This window comes from Schistocerca cancellata, chromosome 5, assembly GCF_023864275.1.
Source record: "Schistocerca cancellata isolate TAMUIC-IGC-003103 chromosome 5, iqSchCanc2.1, whole genome shotgun sequence".
Taxonomy (NCBI): domain Eukaryota; kingdom Metazoa; phylum Arthropoda; class Insecta; order Orthoptera; family Acrididae; genus Schistocerca; species Schistocerca cancellata.
Window position 1 is genome coordinate 734,354,735 of NC_064630.1, and position 23,565 is coordinate 734,378,299.

At 46.3% G+C, this 23,565-nt stretch overlaps 1 protein-coding gene across 2 annotated transcripts in view; it reads right to left on the reverse strand.

The window, feature by feature from the left end:
- Positions 1 to 216: 216 nt before the first annotated feature.
- Positions 217 to 23,565, reverse strand: part of LOC126187685 (two pore potassium channel protein sup-9) — an 81,166-nt gene continuing 57,817 nt past the window's right edge. Inside the window, exons 4-6 of one of the 2 annotated variants that reach the window (XM_049928923.1) lie at positions 18,541 to 18,789; positions 15,302 to 15,420; positions 217 to 872 (exon numbers count right to left, since the gene is read on the reverse strand). In XM_049928923.1, coding sequence (XP_049784880.1) covers positions 222 to 872; positions 15,302 to 15,420; positions 18,541 to 18,789 — 1,019 coding nt within the window. In that variant the 3' untranslated portion in view covers positions 217 to 221. Of the gene's footprint in view, positions 873 to 15,301; positions 15,421 to 18,540; positions 18,885 to 23,565 lie in introns of both variants that reach the window. The other variant, XM_049928924.1, reaches the window with a different exon arrangement.

Below are 23,565 nucleotides of genomic sequence, written 5' to 3' on the forward strand. Positions count from 1 at the left end.
CTCGAGTCGGAGGAGATAGCTTGTTTGAATCTTGATGTGGGAAGGAATTTTCGAATCCAGTATATGCCCGGCAAGTAAATTTCCTGAACGCCACTCTTAGTGCCACCTCTATGTACTGTCTCGGGAAATAAGGAAATGTGACATTAAGCGTTACGTTCCCATCGGTGGTCTTCGAAAGGAATGGGTTATGTACTGATCCTGTGTCCATGATGCTATTTCTTTTATGAATAAAGAGCAAATACGTGATGCCACACTGTAAATACAGCCACTACACGTACACTGAAGACAAAACTCTCACAGTTCGCTGGGAGAAGGACTGTCGTGCGCCGAGGAAGCAGACACTTCGGTATTAGGCGTCCGAACCTACACCTTGCGGTTTCGCAGTCGAAAATGCCGTACGACGCACTCCGTTTGAATGAGAAGCAGTTTTCAGTCGGTGAGAAGTTAGTTCCTGAAATTACAGACGTCTCTTTTGCGTCTGCAAGCGGAACTGTGCGAAGTCCCCACATCTGCACACGACGTAGTAAGCGGAGGAGCAGGGAGGCGGTGCGCCGGCAAGCCGCGGCTAGACGGAGGCGCGCTTGGCGGCGGAGGTGTGCGGGGGCGGCTGCAGCGGCTGGTCGGGCCGGCAGGGCTGGTAGCAGCCCGCGGGGGCGGCGCCGGAGGCGGAGGCGGCCGCGCAGGACGAGGGCCCGAGGCAGGTGCACGAGCACACCGACACCTGGTCGGCGTCGGGCGCGTCGCCGGCGCCGGCGTGCGCGTGCCCCGCCAGCAGCTTGCCGTTCATGGCCAGCACCTCGCCGTCCAGCGTCAGCACGTGCTGCGACGCCGGCTGCAGCTCCGTGTCCTCGCGGCGCACGTCCTCCGCGTTCCTGCGAAAACGCGACGACACTCCTCAGCCGACAGCGTGCACACTTACCACAATCGTTCTAGAGTCTCTCATCTCTGGAGTGAGCATTCACATGCGCAGAACAGATTTTGTGTTGTCAACATACACTGCAGGCCTGGTCACGTGTTCTCGGGACGTCGTGTGTTTGTCTGTATAGCGCCCTGTGTATTTGGAATGTCACTACATCCCTAGTACATCTACATCTACATTTATACTCCGCAAGCTACCCAACGGTGTGTGGCGGAGGGCACTTTACGTGCCACTGTCATTACCTCCCTTTCCGGTTCCAGTCGCGTATGGTTCGCGGGAAGAACGACTGCCGGAAATCCTCCGTGCGCGCTCAGATCTCTCTAATTTTACATTGGTGGTCTCCTCGGGAGGTATAAGTAGGGGGAAGCAATATATCCGATACCTCATCCAGAAACGCACCCTCTCGAAACCTGGACAGCAAGCTACACCGCGATGCAGAGTGCCTCTCTCGCAGAGTCTGCCACTTGAGTTTGCTAAACATCTCCGTAACACTATCACGGTTACCAAATAACCCTGTAACGAAACGCGCCGCTCTTCTTTGGATCCTCTGTATCTCCTCTGTCAACCCTACCTGGTACGGATCCCACGCTGATTTGCAATATTCAAGTATAGGTCGAACGAGTGTTTTGTAAGCCACCTCCTTTGTTGATGGACTACATTTTCTAAGGACTATCCCAATGAATCTCAACCCGGCACCTGCCTTACCAATAATTAATTTTATGTGATCATTCCACTTCAAATTGTTCCGCACGCATACTCCCAGATATTTTACGGAAGTAACTGCTACCAGTGTTTGTTCCGCTATCATATAATCATACAATAAAGGATCCTTCTTTCTATGTATTCGCAATGCGTTACATTTGTCTATGTTAAGGGTCAGTTGCCACTCCCTGCACCAAGTGCCTGTCCGCTGCAGATCTTCCTGCATTTCGCTACAATTCTCTAACGCTGCAACTTCTCTGTATACTACAGCATCATCCGCGAAAAGCCGCATGGAACTTCCGACACTATCTACTAGGTCATTTATACACTCCTGGAAATGGAAAAAAGAACACATTGACACCGGTGTGTCAGACCCACCATACTTGCTCCGCACACTGCGAGAGGGCTGTACAAGCAATGATCACACGCACGGCACGGCGGACACACCAGGAACCGCGGTGTTGGCCGTCGAATGGCGCTAGCTGCGCAGCATTTGTGCACCGCCGCCGTCAGTGTCAGCCAGTTTGCCGTGGCATACGGAGCTCCATCGCAGTCTTTAACACTGGTAGCATGCCGCGACAGCGTGGACGTGAACCGTATGTGCAGTTGACGGACTTTGAGCGAGGGCGTATAGTGGGCATGCGGGAGGCCGGGTGGACGTACCGCCGAATTGCTCAACACGTGGGGCGTGAGGTCTCCACAGTACATCGATGTTGTCGCCAGTGGTCGGCGGAAGGTACACGTGCCCGTCGACCTGGGACCGGACCGCAGCGACGCACGGATGCACGCCAAGACCGTAGGATCCTACACAGTGCCGTAGGGGACCGCACCGCCACTTCCCAGCAAATTAGGGACACTGTTGCTCCTGGGGTATCGGCGAGGACCATTCGCAACCGTCTCCATGAAGCTGGGCTATGGTCCCGCTCACCGTTAGGCCGTCTTCCGCTCACGCCCCAACATCGTGCAGCCCGCCTCCAGTGGTGTCGCGACAGGCGTGAATGGAGGGACGAATGGAGACGTGTCGTCTTCAGCGATGAGAGTCGCTTCTGCCTTGGTGCCAATGATGGTCGTATGCGTGATGGCGCCGTGCAGGTGAGCGCCACAATCAGGACTGCATACGACCGAGGCACACAGGGCCAACACCCGGCATCATGGTGTGGGGAGCGATCTCCTACACTGGCCGTACACCACTGGTGATCGTCGAGGGGACACTGAATAGTGCACGGTACATCCAAACCGTCATCGAACCCATCGTTCTACCATTCCTAGACCGGCAAGGGAACTCGCTGTTCCAACAGGACAATGCACGTCCGCATGTATCCCGTGCCACCCAACGTGCTCTAGAAGGTGTAAGTCAACTACCCTGGCCAGCAAGATCTCCGGATCTGTCCCCCATTGAGCATGTTTGGGACTGGATGAAGCGTCGTCTCACGCGGTCTGCACGTCCAGCACGAACGCTGGTCCAACTGAGGCGCCAGGTGGAAATGGCATGGCAAGCCGTTCCACAGGACTACATCCAGCATCTCTACGATCGTCTCCATGGGAGAATAGCAGCCTGCATTGCTGCGAAAGGTGGATATACACTGTACTAGTGCCGACATTGTGCATGCTCTGTTGCCTGTGTCTATGTGCCTGTGGTTCTGTCAGTGTGATCATGTGATGTATCTGACCCCAGGAATGTGTCAATAAAGTTTCCCCTTCCTGGGACAATGAATTCACGGTGTTCTTATTTCAATTTCCAGGAGTGTATATATTGTGACGGATTCTTTTCGTACTTGTCGTGGATTATTTATATATGTTATGCAGACATTTTAACAGTATCCATTTGAGACAGGATATAAACCAGCTACGTAACTTTTAAGGGCAGGTGATATTGCATTCTGCTTCTTTGCGATAGGTGTCACAATTCAGATGCACTCGATTTTTGATAGTTTCCGGTATGATACGGCACTTTATAGTATTACAGAGCCTGACGTACGTTTTTGCAGTGATAGTCTTGCAAAACGACTTGACAGTACGCTAGTACTTTTGCAATTGTCCGAAAAACACCGAATTTGCCACACATTAGCGATTATATCCCTGCTAATTCGTCCTTTTTTTCTGCTATTTTCGCGTGTTTATCTTCTCGTTTTTGCGACCTAAAGCACAATTTTTCTTACTGGTGACACTTTGAAGAGTTTATTTAAGGAGTTTTGCGTACTTGCTCCCAGTTTATTAAATAAATGGTAGACTGAGTAAGAAGGGGGGGGGGGGGGGGGAAGGCGATCGGAGAATACATGTACTGTAAAGCAAATACAGTTGGTCATGTAACAGTCAACCCATATAACACCATTAAGGGAAGTGGAAAGTGACACTAATGAAAGAGTTTGGGGACATGTTTATTAATATTTTACACTTTTTAATCAAATGGCGAAGAAAATAAATTGAAGGCAAAATACACCAAAGAAGATGAATGTGTACTTTGATTAGCTACACTGCAAAAATGTATTTAAGCTGAATGCAGAAATTGGTAGTAGGTGGTGTGGAAAATTAAAAATAGTTGGTATAGCATCTACCTCCCTCCACACACGTCCAAATTTTTCTCTGTCTAAACGTTCCTCTTCAAAGTGTTTTGAACATACTTTGCAATATTTTGTGGGGACAAAATTACTCCTCCTTATTTTCTGCAGCCACATCTTTACTCGTTGTTTATCCTTCGTGAAACTAAAATATAAATCACACATAATCATTCTCCATCTCCTAGACACACTTAATATGGTCTCCTACTGTAACTTTATAGTAAACAAAAAGGTTTGGACACACACATTATACGAAGACAATTACAGACTCCAACTCTGTTGAATTTATCTGTCTCCCGTCTTTCAAATCTATATACATAATCCACAAGTCACTCATAAATGCATGGAGGATAGTATTTGCTGAAACAGCTAACCATTCCCTTTCCTGTTCCACTAGCAAATTTACGAGAGGAAACGATTGTTTGTAAGCTTTTGTACGAGCCGTACCTTATATAGTCATAAAATCGTAGAAAAATAGGTCTACAGAATCAAGCCGTAATTATAATGCGTCTCGAAATTTTTAAACATAGTACCCATGAAAAGTTACTATCCCTCTTTTCACACATTTTTCTTTGCATCCGTAGCAACAACAGTAATTCACCATCGCTATTACACTATCAACAAACGGTGAAAACACAACAAAAACTCTGCAGAAAGCACACACGCACAGCGAACTCCCGAAAACACCTGACAATCCTGGTTTGATGTAGAGTGTAGACAACATGTGCAGAACGCAATGCTCACTCCAGAGATATTTACTCCATGCTGTACCCTCCTGTTCGGTACATGGAGGTAAAAATAAGAGGAGTTGTCATGACGTCACAAGCTTGAAGCCAACCCAAGTGAAGATCCGCCATGTTAGCTACCCCAAAACCTTCCCATCTGGTGGTTTGATTCCGTGTAGTTGTGAAGTGTTTTGATAAAAAATGCCGGCTTGCGTTGCTTACGGGTGTACTAATCGTTCTGAGTGTAGTCTAAAGTTTAAACAAATCACATTTCATTCGTAAGTGGAGTTATTTAAGCGCCATTTCCTTATATATACTTGAAATTCTGATACACTGTAAAGTTTTACAGTATGGTTTTATTTCTGTGATTTGACTTCAGATTCCCTATCAATCCAACACGAAGAGCTCTCTGGAGGTGAGCAATACACTTGGTTTTCAGTGTTTGGTTATTCCCAAGTAACTGAAAAGTTCTGGCAAGAAATATCCTGGAAATGGGGACTAATGTTTTAAAATGCGATAATTTAATATAAAAGTAATGTAACTACGTGTAGTTAGTTAAATCTTGATTAAAATGTGTGGAACACCTGTTACAGTGGTTAAATTATAGGTACTTAAAGGGTTACATATTTGTTAAAGCAAAGTTCCCTATCTACGTCCAGGCTATTTAGATCATTACATTAATCACTGTGTTGTCGTGTTACCCTGTAAATTGCTGTTATTTGCCACACTGAATGTCGCTTGGTAGGAACAATTTATGAACAAAGCAGATGTGTAAACTACAATGGGCCTGACAATCTTAAATTCCGTTCTTTTCCTTCGTAATTTGACGAATCTTTCAGTTTGTTGACATGACAGCTGTCTTGTTCATATCATCCCTCCATACATCTATGGGACACCAAAGGAAATAAGGTAAGTTTCTTGCAAACTTGAACATTTAAAATTTGCATTTGACTTGAAAATGTAACGAATACAAATCGGTGCCTCTAAACTACCAATCATTGCTTTTGGAGTTCTGCTTTATCAATTATCGACACAAACACAATGAAAGTGAATAGAAATGGATTAAGAAAGCACGCTTTTCATAGCACATACTTATCATCCCGGTTATTCGAAGTGTATAAACAAAAATGAATTACGGTACTGAGGGCAGAAGCGTCATATTTTCGTGTCATATTACTGTATCGAGTACGCATTTAAGACCAGAAAAACGTTTGAAGTTGCGTTCCTTATGCTGTGTTGTTAACTAAAACAGTGTAACATTTACTATATAAAATAAATATCACGTGCACAAGACAGAAATAACGAACAAGAAGCAAATGTAAACACTCGTCTGCTAATGTTTTGGGGGATCCAAGATGGCGTCAGGCCCCGCCCACAAGCATCAAAACAACTTACAGCGTAAGTCTGTGGCGCCATCTCCCCTTATTCTACCTCCATGGTTCGGTATCATCTCATTTCAAAGAAAGATCACACTTCAGAAGAAAGAGGAGGGATTGGAGTGGTTCCCAGCAAATACACTATCTGAGCAGAAGTTTCTGTACACCCCTGTGCAATGTGGAATTGATCGGAAGTTGTCACGAGAGACGGACTTGCCAATATACACTCCTGGAAATTGAAATAAGAACACCGTGAATTCATTGTCCCAGGAAGGGGAAACTTTATTGACACATTCCTGGGGTCAGATACATCACATGATCACACTGACAGAACCACAGGCACATAGACACAGGCAACAGAGCATGCACAATGTCGGCACTAGTACAGTGTATATCCACCTTTCGCAGCAATGCAGGCTGCTATTCTCCCATGGAGACGATCGTAGAGATGCTGGATGTAGTCCTGTGGAACGGCTTGCCATGCCGTTTCCATCTGGCGCCTCAGTTGGACCAGCGTTCGTGCTGGACGTACAGACCGCGTGAGACGACGCTTCATCCAGTCCCAAACATGCTCAATGGGGGACAGATCCGGAGATCTTGCTGGCCAGGGTAGTTGACTTACACCTTCTAGAGCACGTTGGGTGGCACGGGATACATGCGGACGTGCATTGTCCTGTTGGAACAGCAAGTTCCCTTGCCGGTCTAGGAATGGTAGAACGATGGGTTCGATGACGGTTTGGATGTACCGTGCACTATTCAGTGTCCCCTCGACGATCACCAGTGGTGTACGGCCAGTGTAGGAGATCGCTCCCCACACCATGATGCCGGGTGTTGGCCCTGTGTGCCTCGGTCGTATGCAGTCCTGATTGTGGCGCTCACCTGCACGGCGCAAAACACGCATACGACCATCATTGGCACCAAGGCAGAAGCGACTCTCATCGCTGAAGACGACACGTCTCCATTCGTCCCTCCATTCACGCCTGTCGCGACACCACTGGAGGCGGGCTGCACGATGTTGGGGCGTGAGCGGAAGACGGCCTAACGGTGTGCGGGACCGTAGCCCAGCTTCATGGAGACGGTTGCGAATGGTCCTCGCCAATACCCCAGGAGCAACAGTGTCCCTTATTTGCTGGGAAGTGGCGGTGCGGTCCCCTACGGCACTGCGTAGGATCCTACGGTCTTGGCGTGCATCCGTGCGTCGCTGCGGTCCGGTCCCAGGTCGACGGGCACGTGCACCTTCCGCCGACCACTGGCGACAACATCGATGTACTGTGGAGACCTCACGCCCCACGTGTTGAGCAATTCGGCGGTACGTCCACCCGGCCTCCCGCATGCCCACTATACGCCCTCGCTCAAAGTCCGTCAACTGCACATACGGTTCACGCCCACGCTGTCGCGGCATGCTACCAGTGTTAAAGACTGCGATGGAGCTCCGTATGCCACGGCAAACTGGCTGACACTGACGGCGGCGGTGCACAAATGCTGCGCAGCTAGCGCCATTCGACGGCCAACACCGCGGTTCCTGGTGTGTCCGCTGTGCCGTGCGTGTGATCATTGCTTGTACAGCCCTCTCGCAGTGTCCGGAGCAAGTATGGTGGGTCTGACACACCGGTGTCAATGTGTTCTTTTTTCCATTTCCAGGAGTGTAGAATGATTATTTCTGACAAGGGAAACTCCCCACCGCACCCCTTCAGATTTAGTGATAAGACGGCACAGTGGATAGCCCGCCAAAAACTGAACACAGATCGAGCACGAGCTTTGCAGCCATCATATTCGGCTACAAGATCTTCCTACAAGGGAACCTCCCCATCGCACCCCCATCAGATTTAGTTATAAGTTGACACAGTGGATAGGCCTTGAAAAACTGAACACAGATCAATCGAGAAAACAGGAAGAAGTTGTGTGGAGCGATCCCTTAGGTGAAAAGTTAATTTTCGCAAAGTTATGATCTGTCCTTTCGTTCATTGACGCCTCTGTTCACTGTAATAAGTTTAGTGTCTGTGTTTTGCGACCGCACCGCAAAACCGTGCGATTAGTAGACGAAATGACGTGCCTTTTTTTTTTTTTTTTTTGTTCGTTTTCGTTCGTTGTATCTGCTCGGTGCGGACGTCGCAAGCCACCCGTTTCAGTTCGTAGTTGATCCATTATCTCAGTTTTTTTTTTTTTTTTTATTACAGAGAGCAACTAACCCTCTGACAGAACACGCTGAGATACCGTACCGGCGTCTCTTCAATGGGCACCGAAAACATTTGATCACAAGGTCATAGGTCATAGGTCAATCGATTCCTCCACAGGAAAGCACGTCTGATATATTCTATACGACACTGGTGACGGCATGTGCGTCACATGACAGGAATATGTTGTCGACCCACCTAACTTGTACACTTGGCGAATGAAGATTCTTTTACCTTGCCCGATTTAGGTTTTTGTCTGAAAATAAAAAAAACTAAACTTTTCACTCGAGGGGAGGAATGAACCAAGGACCTCTCGTTCCGCAGCTGCTCACGCTAACCACGGGACCACGGTGCTCCCGATTTCATTTAACCCTTTATGTTGCATATCTTGCGCATGGACTACTCAGTTTGTACATTTTGCTTATTTTTTTCACAGTTCCACACAACTTCTACCTGTTTTCTCGATTGATCTGTGTTCAGTTTTTCCAGGCCTATTCACTGTGCCAACTTATAACTAAATCTGAGGGGGGTGCGATGGGGAGGTTCCCTTGTTAGAGCAGTCGAGAAGGCAGAAGTGGCAAGATAACGTAATGTGGCGAGATATAACGATGACAGATGGTTTGTTCGGTACGGGTATCGTGAGAAAGACCGCCTAAATTGTGGGCCTTCTCTGCGATTGGCTGCTGCGTTCGGAAGTTCCGGGCCAAAATGATAATCTTCTATTATTAAAATTAGACAAACTAAACAGCGTATTTACTTGCATTTCAAATTATAGCCTCTCTGAATAGCGTGCTATCATTCCATTATTTCACAAGTATTAGTAACCTACAGAATGGTAAACGACTGCTAAACAAGAAGGCAGAACCACTTCGTAGATCTTTGGATCGCACCTAACTTGGAATGGCGGTCGAAGTGGTTCGGCTGTAACATCATAGCTGGTTCGGCAGCATTGAACGACAGACATGCTGGCTGCCACGGTCGGTGTCAGTTAAGACTTTATTAGTAATTTATGTTTTTTAATTATCAGATATAGTTCGGCAGTTTCGGAGGGTAGACATTTTGTCTGCCGCGGTCGGTGTCACTTAAGACTTTATTTTCAAGTTCTAGTTTGTAAAGGTTCGGTAGTCTCGGAGGACAGACATGTTGTCTATCGTTGTCAGTGGCAGGACATTATTAGCAATGTATGGTTATTTGGACATATACTTGAGAACAATGTGACAGCAATTACAAAAATATGCAGTTCATTGCTTTGTTGAAGAATGGAAATTCTTTGTGACTCTAAAGTAGAATGTAATGTGCAGTTTCTGGTTGTCCTGCTAATAAAAACTGAGTGGCAGCCCGTGTAAACAAACTGATTGGGAATTTAAATATTTCTAAAAAAACAGTTCCCCGCTAAGAGTTTCTTACAGCCTCAAGGTAACGCATTCGCGACCTACGTGCCGTTTTCTGCGCAGGGGACAACAACTATAGAAGACTGCAGGTTGGTGAACATTTATTATAAATTCTGCATTCCAATCTGGGCGGTGGAAGCAAATAGGCACGTCGCATGTACCACAGCCTTAGTACAAATGAGATCAGTGACACATCATCTGTGGTAACACAGAGGAGGTATGAAGGAGAGAAATATTTTTGAGGTAAGGGGTTTATCATACGCGCATATAGCCAGCTGCCTCCCTCCCTCTTTCTCTTTCTCTTTCTCTTTCTCTTTCTCTTTCCCTTTCTCTCTCTCTCTCTCTCTCTCTCACACACACACACACACACACACACACACAAACACACACACACACACACTCTTTTTCAACTTGTAAGGTGTACTGAACTGTGGAAAAAGAAGTGAACTGTCCAAACTCAAGATGTGTAACATCCAGAGAATTTCAGTAGCCGCGGCGTCATGGTTGTGTGGTGCTGTATTTTTTTTTTCCAAAATTATGAACTGTCCATTCGGTCTGTTCGCCGTATTCAAATTTGTATCTGCGTCGCGGTGCAAAGTCCGTATGCAACAGCGAGGTGTACGGAAGGGGCCTCCAAACGTACGTACCTCCTATTTGTTGTACACAAGTGCCACATGTTATGGCTATTGCGTTCCGTTTTGGAAGTTTTGACTCTTGAATTTCTTTGTTGTAACATAGTTCACATCCGTTTACTTGTTGTTTTCGTTTCTGTGGGATGTCTATGCGGGATCTCACCTGCTTTCACTATTCATCATATTTACTTGCGTCAGTAACATATTTGCACCACGTGTCTCAATGTATAGTATGACAATTGACAAAACTACAGAAGGACAACAGACACAGCAATGACCAGACGAAAACTTCATAATATTGCGAAAAAAAAGAATGTTTATGAGGGAGATTTGATTATGGATCTCCTGCTTTGTGGTGCAACACCGTGACCACACAACCACGATGACGTGGTTCTTGTGCTTTGCTACATGTTCCATATCTTAAGCTCAGAACGTTCACTCTTTCTGTTTTGTTTCTTTTTTCAAAGTTCAGTACACCTTCTGTAGTATCCTCGTTGCCACTGTAGAGTCTTGTACCATGGAAGCAAGGGAGAGGATGTGGTTGTGGGTGGCCAGTAACCCCTTTCCACAACATAAATGCACACGTAGATTAACATGGTTCTTCAATTACACGAACAGATAACGGCTACTTAACTTGTAATAGAGTCCATGTGTTGTGGTACAAGCTTTTCCGTAATAGTCCTCTTGCAGACGATATCGGTGGTCTCGCTGTAACCTGACGCTGTATACTGTCGTAGCCTATGCACGCTCTGCGAATGAATGACAGAAGCGGAACCAGAATGAGTCAGTGAGAATGACTGGGTTAGTGACTGAGCTAGTGACTGAGGCCCTCCGGTGAGCGGTGGCGATCTAAATACTCGCTGTCGAACTTGCGAGTCTTGTCTTTGGCCTCTCGTGATAGGCGCGTTTGATCGACCTCGCGCTACATCTTTGCCGCCCAATGTAACAGCATGATAACGTAAAAAGCTTCCACAGAGTGTTTGCGGATGATGCTGTTGTATATAGAGAAGTTCCAATGCTAGAAAGTTGTTGTGCAATCCCGGAAAATCTGATAAGATCGACGCCTGGTGCAGGCAGTGGCAATAAGCCGTCAACGTAAACGAGTGTAACATATTGCGCATAGATAAACGGTAATTTCCATTACTGAGTGATTACACGATTGCCGAACAATCACTGGAAGCACTCACATCCACAACGTGTTTGAGAGTGTGCGTACGGTGAGGTTTAAAGTGGAACGACTACATAAGACTAACCGTAGGAAATGCAGATACCAAACAGATTCATTGGAAGAATTCTCAGGAACTGTAGTCCAACCGCGCAGGCGGTAGCTTTTTGACCGATACTTGGACTCTGTTCGTCAGACTGCGACGTTATGAGACAGGGCTGAAAGAGGAAACAATGAAGATTCAAAGAAGAGCAGTGCGATCCGTCACGGAGATGCTCACCCATATGCTGTGGCAGATGGTACGAGAGAGGCACTGTGCATCGTGGTGTGGTTTACTGTTAAAACCTGGGAGAGTCAACAATTATTGTTTTCTCCTACATACGTTTCACGAAAAGACCCGAAGGTAAAATTACAGGTATCTACACTTCTGGAAATTGAAATAAGAACACCGTGAATTCATTGTCCCAGGAAGGGGAAACTTTATTGACACATTCCAGGGATCAGATACATCACATGATCACACTGACAGAACCACAGGCACATAGACACAGGCAACAGAGCATGCACAATGTCGGCACTAGTACAGTGTATATCCACCTTTCGCAGCAATGCAGGCTGCTATTCTCCCATGGAGACGATCGTAGAGATGCTGGATGTAGTCCTGTGGAACGGCTTGCCATGCCATTTCCACCTGGCGCCTCAGTTGGACCAGCGTTCGTGCTGGACGTGCAGACCGCGTGAGACGACGCTTCATCCAGTCCCAAACACGCTCAATGGGGGACAGATCCGGAGATCTTGCTGGCCAGGGTAGTTGACTTACACCTTCTAGAGCACGTTGGGTGGCACGGGATACATGCGGACGTGCATTGTCCTGTTGGAACAGCAAGTTCCCTTGCCGGTCTAGGAATGGTAGAACGATGGGTTCGATGACGGTTTGGATGTACCGTGCACTATTCAGTGTCCCCTCGACGATCACCAGTGGTGTACGGCCAGTGTAGGAGATCGCTCCCCACACCATGATGCCGGGTGTTGGCCCTGTGTGCCCCGGTCGTATGCAGTCCTGATTGTGGCGCTCACCTGCACGGCGCCAAACACGCATACGACCATCATTGGCACCAAGGCAGAAGCGACTCTCATCGCTGAGGACGACACGTCTCCAATCGTCCCTCCATTCACGCCTGTCGCGACACCACTGGAGGCGGGCTGCACAATGTTGGGGCGTGAGCGGAAGACGGCCTAACGGTGTGCGGGACCGTAGCCCAGCTTCATGGAGACGGTTGCGAATGGTCCTCGCCGATACCCCAGGAGCAACAGTGTCCCTAATTTGCTGGGAAGTGGCGGTGCGGTCCCCTACGGCACTGCGTAGGATCCTACGGTCTTGGCGTGCATCCGTGCGTCGCTGCGGTCCGGTCCCAGGTCGACGGGCACGTGCACCTTCCGCCGACCACTGGCGACAACATCGATGTACTGTGGAGACCTCACGCCCCACGTGTTGAGCAATTCGGCGGTACGTCCACCCGGCCTCCCGCATGCCCACTATACGCCCTCGCTCAAAGTCCGTCAACTGCACATACGGTTCACGTCCACGCTGTCGCGGCATGCTACCAGTGTTAAAGACTGCGATGGAGCTCCGTATGCCACGGCAAACTGGCTGACACTGACGGCGGCGGTGCACAAATGCTGCGCAGCTAGCGCCATTCGACGGCCAACACCGCGGTTCCTGGTGTGTCCGCTGTGCCGTGCGTGTGATCACTGCTTGTACAGCCCTCTCGCAGTGTCCGGAGCAAGTATGGTGGGTCTGACACACCGGTGTCAACGTGTTCTTTTTTCCATTTCCAGGAGTGTAATCCCACACAGATGCCTACCAACAACCTGTCTTCCTGTACACCATTCGCGACTGTAAGGGGGGAAGTAACAATGGTGTACAAACAAGTCGCCGCCTCCCAACACACATCATAAGACGGATTGCGGATTATAGATGTGCATGTGGCTCAATGAAATCGATCACCCATGCAAGGCCCCATCGATGGAAGGATGTGGTGCTCACCATGTTTCGAATAGGACACTGTCCATTAACACACAGTTTCCTGCTCAAGCAGAATGATTCATCAATATGTGAAACTTGTGGAACGTCATTTTCGGTATAACATATTCTAACTACGTGTATTTCATATGCTGACGTAAGGGCAACCTCAGCTTGATTACAGATCTGTCTACCATCCCAGCTGACAATTTAATCAGTGTAACAGGCATTTCAGAACTTCGGATGTGTCGGGCTTCCTACCTAAAGTGCTGGGAAGAGGAAGTTAATGAGCCCTGAATGAATGTTTCGGCCACTGTTTGTTATTAAGCGACTAGCCACTCATATACAGGGAGAAGCAAGAGGGAACGTGTATTCTTTGAGGGGTCATAACGTAAGTTAATTAGCACCTCACATTCGATGAGACCAAAACTACATGTTCATTTTACTATCATATACACTATTACGTAATTTACTGGTAAAATTAACTCAAAATGGCTCAAATGGGTCTATGCACTACGGGACTTAACATCTGAGGTCATCAGTCCCCTAGAACTTAGAACTACTTAAACCTAACTAACCTAAGGACATCACGCACATCCATGCCCGAGGCAGGATTCGAACCTGCGACCGTAGCGGTCGCGCGGTTCCAGACTGATGCGCCTAAAACCGCTCGGCCACTCCGGCCGGCAGTTAAATTAACTATTTGAAATTTAAAGGACGCTTATATAATTTCAGTAAGAGTTTTATAGAATTCTTTTGAACGATTTTCTCGAGTCCTGCGTTTTTGATTTGTGTCATTGTTATTGTCGGGGTGCGATTTATTGTAAACAAGTCTCTGTAAAGCCATCGTTATACAGGACGGTTGAGGGACGTCGGATTTTCAATATAAAACGTCAAATGAAAAAATACCTGCAGCTGTCTACATTTCGAATTTTATTTTACTTATGCGAACAGTTTCGGCGTTTCTCCACGCCATCTTCAGGCCCCCCTTACCGACAGGTGGGCAGAATCCAGCCTCGTATGCAATAGAAGTAGGGGCCAGCATTCAGTAACTGATATTCGTGGACTACATTTTTAACAACGCGACCCCTTCGTTCATCAGTCGCAGACCAATTGTAATTGATGAACGAAGGGATTGCGTTGTTAAAAAAGTAGTCTTCGAATAGCAATTACTGATTCTGGCCCCTATTTCGATTGCACATGGAGTAGGATTCTTCCTATATGTCGGTCAGGGGGCCTTAAGACGGCATAGTGAAACGCTGAAACTTGTCGCATAAGTAAAATAAAATTTGAAATATAGCCTTCGAAAGACGTTTCTGATTTGACGTTTTATATCTCTCTGGGTACAGTTGTTCAAAAATGGTTCAAATGGCTCTAAGCACTATGGGACTTAACATCTGAGGTCATCTGTCCCCTAGACTTAGAACTACTTAAACCTAACTGGCCTAAGGACATCACACACATCCACGCCCGGGGCAGGATTCGAACGTGCGACCGTTGCAGCAGCGCGGTTCCGGACAGAAGCGCCTAGAACCGCACGGCCACAGCGGCCGGCTGGTACAGTTGTATTCCGTTACCGAACGAGCAGTCATCTCCTGAGGAGGTAACGGCGGTCACACACAGGTGGGCGACTCACATGGTCATGAAGCGCAGCACCAGCAGGTTGATACTGGCCGCGACGACTGCCAGCCCGAACAGGATGAAGACCAGGCTCAGCGCCACGTAGCCCGGCTTCTCGCTCAGCGCCTGGTCGTTCTGCAACACAAGACACACGAACACAGGCACAGCTGACGTAAAGCCCGTGTCACAAGAGCGGCTTAAGGCAACACCGACTCAAAGGAAGGCCTCGGCGCTTGTTCGTGACGTCACGTCAGCTAGGCACGGCGAACGCCAGGTCTGTTGCAGGCAGAAACGCCTGGGCGTGCTTACCATTATAAATCTCTTATTTTTGGACAAAATGTTTGGTATTTTTTGGATTCTGCACTTTTATTTAGATGAAAGATTTTCTTACTATCGTAAAGCTACAAATGAAGACCATAGTTCTGTATTACTGAATCCTGTCGAAACAAACGTAGATAAACATGAGAAGATGCTTTGCCCCATTGTAAGCTTCGGAAATTTTACATTCAAGTAACTATATTTACTAGATCCATTTTGTTATCGATACTTACCCAAGCCCCCTTACAATTAACTCGTTTCTTTTATTTATTTATTTATTTTCGTTTGACATCGTCACTGGAAATGTGAACTAATTTACATGTGTAAATGTCCAACTGTTACCAGTCATTAGATCACAGTCGTTTTCAACGAAAGGAATTCTAAACAGGAAACAAAATAGCTTCATACATCGAACATACTGCTGAGCAAAAACTTTTTTAAACATGCACATTAGAAAAGATAAATATTCCCCTCTTGCAACTGAAAGGAGAAACTTTATAAGATAAAAAAAAATTATATGATAAAACAAGTATCTCTTTTGCCTCTTCTTCTGTCCCCCACCCCCTACCCCAACGTGTACAATCGCAAGATATTTCATTAACATTCAGTGCTCCTCACCCCATAGTCAACCAGGATACATAAAGAAGAGCACCAATATGTTCACAATTTCTTGTAAAAGCAACCCAGTACAAACGTAACTTCCTCAGATTTACAAATAAGGTAAAGAAGCACGAATTCTGTTGCTGCTGGACCACGAAGTTGTTTTTGTATGTCAATCCTTAAAACAGGTGGAAATTTAAGTTCAGGAGTACACCATTTGTTAAGAAGTGTAATCAACTGCACAATTAATTGATTGCAGAAATCTCTCAGAACAATGTGTGTTGGTCAACTACCGCCAATAGTTCACATTTTCCTGTGTCAGAGAGGGAGACACCAGCATTGTGAGTATGCCTGTAACTGACCTGGCGTTCGCCGTGCCTAGCTGACGTGACGTCACGATCAAGCGCTGATGCCTTTCTTTGAGTCGGCGTTGCTTAAGGTCGAAATTGACTGCTCCAAGTGCGTGCGGCTCCCGTGCCTGCCTGTGACGCAGCAGCCAACAACGTCGCGAGAGCATCTATGACGTATAGATTGAGCCGAGTGTGGAGTTCTAAATTTTCGAGTGCGCCACACACTGCGCACGCGCAGAAACAACGGACTGTGGTGGCGGCTGCACAATTGGAACTTGACCTACTATGGGCGAGTTCACTGGAGTTATAGAAATTGATTTAGTGCTTTCGTGCCTTATCAATCCCCATTGCGTTGTTTGCTTTCTTTTCGTGTCACACTGACAAGATTGCACGAGGTCCTGGCATTTTTCCTATTAGCGTTCTGCTACAGTAGAGACGAAATATCTGAAAGCAGAAAGATATTTACGTTTCACGCAGAGAAAACTTAGTGCATATATAAGAATGTAAATACACTACTGGCCGTTAAAATTGCTACACCAAGAAGAAATGCAGATGATAAACGGGTATCCATTGGACAAATATATTATACTAGAACTGACATGTGATTAAATTTTCACGCAATTTGGCTGCATAGATCCTGAGAAATCAGTACCCATAACAACCACCTCTGGCCGTAATAACGGCCTTGGTACGCCTGGGCATTGAGGTACAGCTGCCCATGCAGCTTCAACACGATGCCACAGTTCATAAAGAGTAGTGAATGGCGTATTGTGACGAACCAGTTGCTCGGCCACCATTGACCAGACGTTTTCAATTGGTGAGAGATCTGGAGAATGTGCTGGCAAGGGCAGCAGTCGAACATTTTCTGTATCCAGAAAGGCCCGTATAGGACCTGCAACATGCGGTCGTGCATTACCCTGCTGAAATGTAGGGTTTCACAAGGATCGAATGAAGGGCAGAGCCACGGGTCGTAACACATCTGAAATGTATCGTCCACTGTTCAAAGTGCCGTCATTGCGAACAAGAGGTGACCGAGACGTGTAACCGATGGCACCCCATACCATCACGCCGGGTGATACGCCAGTATGGGGATGACGAATACACGCTTCCAATGTGCGTTCACCGCTATGTCGCCAAACACGGATGCGACCATCTTGATGCTGTAAACAGAACCTGGATTCATCCGCAAAAATGACGTTTGCCATTCGTGCACCCAGGTTCGACGTTGAGTACACCATGGTAGACTCTCCTGTCTGTGATGCAGCGTCAAGGGTAACCGGAGCCAGAGCTGATAGTGATGCTGCAAACGTCGTCGAACTGTTCGAGCAGATGGTTGTTGTCTTGCAAACGTCCCCATCTGTTTACTCAGGGATCGAGACGTGGCTGCACGATCCGTTACAGCCATGAGGATAAGATGCCTGTCATCTCGACTGCTAGTGATACGAGGCCGTTGGGATCCAGCACGGCGTTCCGTATTACCCTCCTGAACCCGCCGATTCCATATTCTGCCAACAGTCATTGGATCTCGACCAACGCGAGCAGCAACGTCGCGTTACGATAAACCGCAATCGCGATAGGCTACAGTAAGTTGTAGGTGTCGCCACCGGCGCCAACCTTGTGTGAATGCTCTGAATAGCTAATCATTTGCATAACGCATCTTCTTCCTGACGGTTAAATTTCGCGCCTGTAGCACGTCATCTTCGTGGTGTAGCAGTTTTAATGGCCAGTAGTGAAAAACGTGATTTACTTGACATCTGAAATTGTTTTTGGGTAGATTTGTATCTAGAGAAGTTGCTGCTATTGGCAGAATCGGAGAACAACGAGTAGATGAGCATTCAGATAACCGACAACAATTGCTCACACTTGCGGCAAGGATTTTTTCTTTTTTTTCAATTAACTAATTGTGGCAAAGTTGGTTGGGGAAAGTCATATTGTCACACAACTTCTCGAGACAGCGGCGCCACAGCGGAGGGTGAAGTGGACGCACCTGCAGGGCGACGTAGTCGCCGAAGCCGATGGTGGTGAGCGTGACGAAGCAGTAGTAGAAGGAGTCGAAGTAGCTCCAGCCCTCGTAGCGCGAGAAGACGGCGGCGCCGGTGGTGATGATGGCCGAGCTGAGCAGGCCCGTGGCGAGCATCAGGTTCATCTCGGTCGCCTCGACGCGCGAGCAGCGCATGTACGTCTTGGCGCGCCGGATCACCACCGAGGCGAACTTGTTGAGGCGCTCGCCGATGCTCTGGAACATCACCAGCCCCAGCGGGATGCCCACCATGGCGTACGCCATGCAGAACGCCTTCCCACCGATCGTCACCGGCGTCGAGTGCCCGTACCCTGCCGAGCAGAAGCAAAGGGGACAACTCGGTACAGCGATGTCACTGAAGGCGACGAAGATCCTTGTGCGACTCTGGCGCATGTTCGAAACGAGTAATGCCAACAGTTTGCACAGAATCGTAAGAGTTTTGTGCAGTAGTGCAAGTGACATGATTCGCTAATCCATTTCATACAGTGGTATTAAAATATTGAAACGCGAGAACATGATGATATGGTTATGTACCCATCCTGTATCAGGTAGCTGGGAGCAGAATTTCATAACTGTGAGACCTCCTTCACTTTGAATGAATCGTAAGAGTTTTGTGCAGTAGTGCAAGTGGCATGATTCACTAATCCATTTCATACAGTGGTATTAAAATGTTGAAACGCGAGAACATGATGATATGGTTATGTACCAATCCTGTATCAGGTAGCTGGCAGCAGAATTTCATAACTGCGAGACCTCCTTCACTTTGAATGAATCGTAAGAGTTTTGTGCAGTAGTACAAGTGGCATGATTCGCTAATCAATTTCATACAGTGGTATTAAAATATTGAAACGCGAGAACATGAATATATGGTTATGTACGAATCCTGTATCAGGTAGCTGGCAGCAGAATTTCATAACTGCGAGACCTCCTTAATTTTGAATGAATCGTAAGAGTTTTGTGCAGTAGTGCAAGTGGCATATTCGCAAATCAATTTCATACAGTGGTATTAAAATATTGAAACGTGAGAACATGATGATATGGTTACGTACCAATCCTGTATCAGGTAGCTGGCAGCAGAATTTCATAACTGCGACACCTCCTTTATTTTGAATGAATCGTAAGAGTTTTGTGCAGTAGTGCAAGTGGCATGATTCGCTAATCAATTTCATACAGTGGTATTAAAATATTGAAACGCGAGAAAATGATGATATGGTTATGTACCAATCCTGTATCAGGTAGCTGGCAGCAGAATTTCATAACTGCGAGACCTCCTTCACTTTGAATGAGTTTTGTGCAGTAGTGCAAGTGGCATGATTCGCTAATCAATTTCATACAGTGGTATTAAAATATTGAAACGCGAGAACATGATGATATGGTTATGTACCAATCCTGTATCAGGTAGCTGGCAGCAGAATTTCATAACTGCGAGACCTCCTTCACTTTGAATGAATCGTAAGAGTTTTGTGCAGTAGTACAAGTGGCATGATTCGCTAATCAATTTCATACAGTGGTATTAAAATATTGAAACGCGAGAACATGAATATATGGTTATGTACGAATCCTGTATCAGGTAGCTGGCAGCAGAATTTCATAACTGCGAGACCTCCTTAATTTTGAATGAATCGTAAGAGTTTTGTGCAGTAGTGCAAGTGGCATATTCGCAAATCAATTTCATACAGTGGTATTAAAATATTGAAACGTGAGAACATGATGATATGGTTACGTACCAATCCTGTATCAGGTAGCTGGCAGCAGAATTTCATAACTGCGACACCTCCTTTATTTTGAATGAATCGTAAGAGTTTTGTGCAGTAGTGCAAGTGGCATGATTCGCTAATCAATTTCATACAGTGGTATTAAAATATTGAAACGCGAGAAAATGATGATATGGTTATGTACCAATCCTGTATCAGGTAGCTGGCAGCAGAATTTCATAACTGCGAGACCTCCTTCACTTTGAATGAGTTTTGTGCAGTAGTGCAAGTGGCATGATTCGCTAATCAATTTCATACAGTGGTATTAAAATATTGAAACGCGAGAACATGATGATATGGTTATGTACCAATCCTGTATCAGGTAGCTGGCAGCAGAATTTCATAACTGCGAGACCTCCTTCACTTTGAATGAATCGTAAGAGTTTTGTGCAGTAGTGCAAGTGGCATGATTTGCTAATCAATTTCATACAGTGGTATTAAAATATTGAAACGCGAGAACATGATGATATGGTTACGTACCAATCCTGTATCAGGTAGCTGGCAGCAGAATTTCATAACTGCGAGACCTCCTTCACTTTGTGTTCCTTACGGGAATGTCAAGAAGCGCGAAACGAAACGGCAGCGGTTTATCACGTTAGCAGGTAAGGTGAAAAGCAGGACATCAGCACTTTGCACGAACTGGATAGCTAGCATCAGCAGAAGCTTAGTAAAGCAATACGACTGAGATTTATCACGTCACCTTGTTATGTGAAATAAGAAGCCGCATCGCTAACGCAAGAAGGGATATTGAATATTGTTACGAACCTATCTTGGATTAGTGAGGAAGTAAGCCTGTGTAGAATATGTGCAATAATAGAGTGAGTTGTGAAAGGAAGCGTGTGAAAACAGCTGGTAATTACACCGAAGAATCAATATCTTTCCGCTAGTCAATAAGACGATAAAGGAATTTGACATTTCGGAAGTTCAATGGGCATTTTGGAAATAATGTTTTGACAATTAACACAGATTGCAAACACCAGTTGCTACTGGTCATTTTGGGCAGTCCTTAGCTATATGAGAACAGGTAAGATGTCACTGACCATCGCTGAAATCAACCAGAGAGGTGTGCGTTCCCTCGCTCTGGAGTAAGGAGACGTAATGCGCGGGCTGTAGTCAGCAGTCGTAATCGAATCACCAGCGTGTGAGCTCCCAAGATGTTGTTAAAATGTTACTACACTGCGTTTTGATGATGGTTTAACGTCCCGTCGACAACGAGTTTATTAGAAACATTCTGACGAGAATGAAGAGACTGCGAACAGTCAGACGTGGGCATGTTTATGATACCCGATTTTCATGGCAGTTATAAAAGGTGTTTTGAAAAAGTGAAACACGTCTTTCCTACTAAATGTCGTAATTCTTCGTGGCATATTATGCAATAGTCGTTGAGTAAGTTACGGACTGTGTGGTAATTTTGGTGAGCGTAACAACAAATATAACCTCTACTGAAATGAAGATTGTTTATCAGCTGACTCTACCGAGAATGAGACAAAATGTAGTGAATTCGATGTAACAGTAGGAATGTTACATGTGAAAATACAGGTGAGCTGTAAATAGAATTTCTTGAACAATGCACCAGAGACTTGTCATTAGGGTACAGACTTGGAAGCGGTTTTATGAGTTGACTGTTCTGAGAATATACTTAATCTGTTCTTAAAGCACTAATGAAATATTCGATAATCTAATTCCGAAAAGTATAACGAAGTATCAGCTACTTAAAAAATGTTACAGTCTGCAGATACAAGCAATGCTGTCATAGCTTTCACAGATTTTCTTGGCTGAGTGAGTGTTATCCACGGTGAGAGAGCGGAATGAGTGGAGTTCATAGAGGTAAGTGAAACCATCTGCTGAAGTACTGCAGATGCATGTAGTCACAACAGCTGTGCCGCCACAAGGGGAAATGCGCTCCCTATTAGTTTTTGAATAATATACAGGGTGTTAAGAAATTCTCACTACAACCTTCTAGGGCTTGTAGAGGGATATGAGTACATAATATTTTGAATAGGAACCCATGTCCGTAAACGTCGTTCAAGGAAGCTACAAATCCTTAAATTTATAGGCGCCCATGCCTGTAAATGTATGTACAAAGAGGGTGATTTCGTGATGATGTTACAGAGTTTCCAAGAATGACCGAGAATGACAAATGTATCAATTCGAGCTTAGGTTCCCTGTACCGGAAACGAACGAGTCGAAAGTTATAAGCGAAAATCATTCTGATACCTCTGACCGAAGCAAGAAAAAAGTCTAGTAGACATGGGCTTTAAAATGCATACCTTAATAACTATAATCACTTGTTTTTCTTGTTTTGGTCCATACAACCACGTCTGAAAGTTGCATACCCTACATTATTAGCAACAGCAGTACCGGTACATGTATTCCACTCTCAGACGCATCAGAATCATTTTCGCTTGCAACTTTCGACTCATTCGTTTGCAAACTAGGGACCCTTACCTCAAGTTGACTCATTTATCCCTGTCCAGCATCCCTGAAAGTTTGTAACGTCATCACGGATCGAAACTGAAAACCAAAGGAACACCTGCCTAATACAGTATGTGATCCAAAGTATCCGGACACCCTCAAAAACATACGTTTTTCATATTAGGTGCATTGTGCTGCCACTTACTGCCAGTAGTTATTAGATATCGCGAGAGAGCAGAACGGGGCGCTCCGCGGAACTCACGAACATCCAATCACCTGACCAGGTGATTGGATGTCACTTGTGTCATACGTCTGTAAGCGAGATTTCCACACTCCTAAACATCCCTAGGTCCACTGTTCCTGATGTGGTAGTGAAGTGGAAACGTGAAGGGACATGTACAGCACAAGAGCGTACAGGCCGACCTCGTCTGTTGGTTGAGAGAGACCGCCGACTGTTGAAGAGGGTCGTAATGTGTAATAGGCAGACATCTATCCAGACCATCACACAGGGAATTCCAAACTGCATCAGTATCCACTGCAAGTGCTATGACTGTTAGGCGGGAGGTGAGAAAACTTGGATTTCATGGTCGAGCGGCTGCTCATAAGCCACACATCACGCCGGTAAATGCCAAACGACGCCTAGCTTGGTGTAAGGAGCGTAAACATTGGACGATTTAACAGTTGTGTGCAGTGACGAATCACGGTACACAGTGTGGCGATCCGATGGCAGGGTGTGGGTTTGCGACTGGCCGGTGAACGTCATCTATCAGCCTGTGTAGTGCCAACGGTAAAATTCGGAGGCGGTGGTGTTATGTTGGGGCCG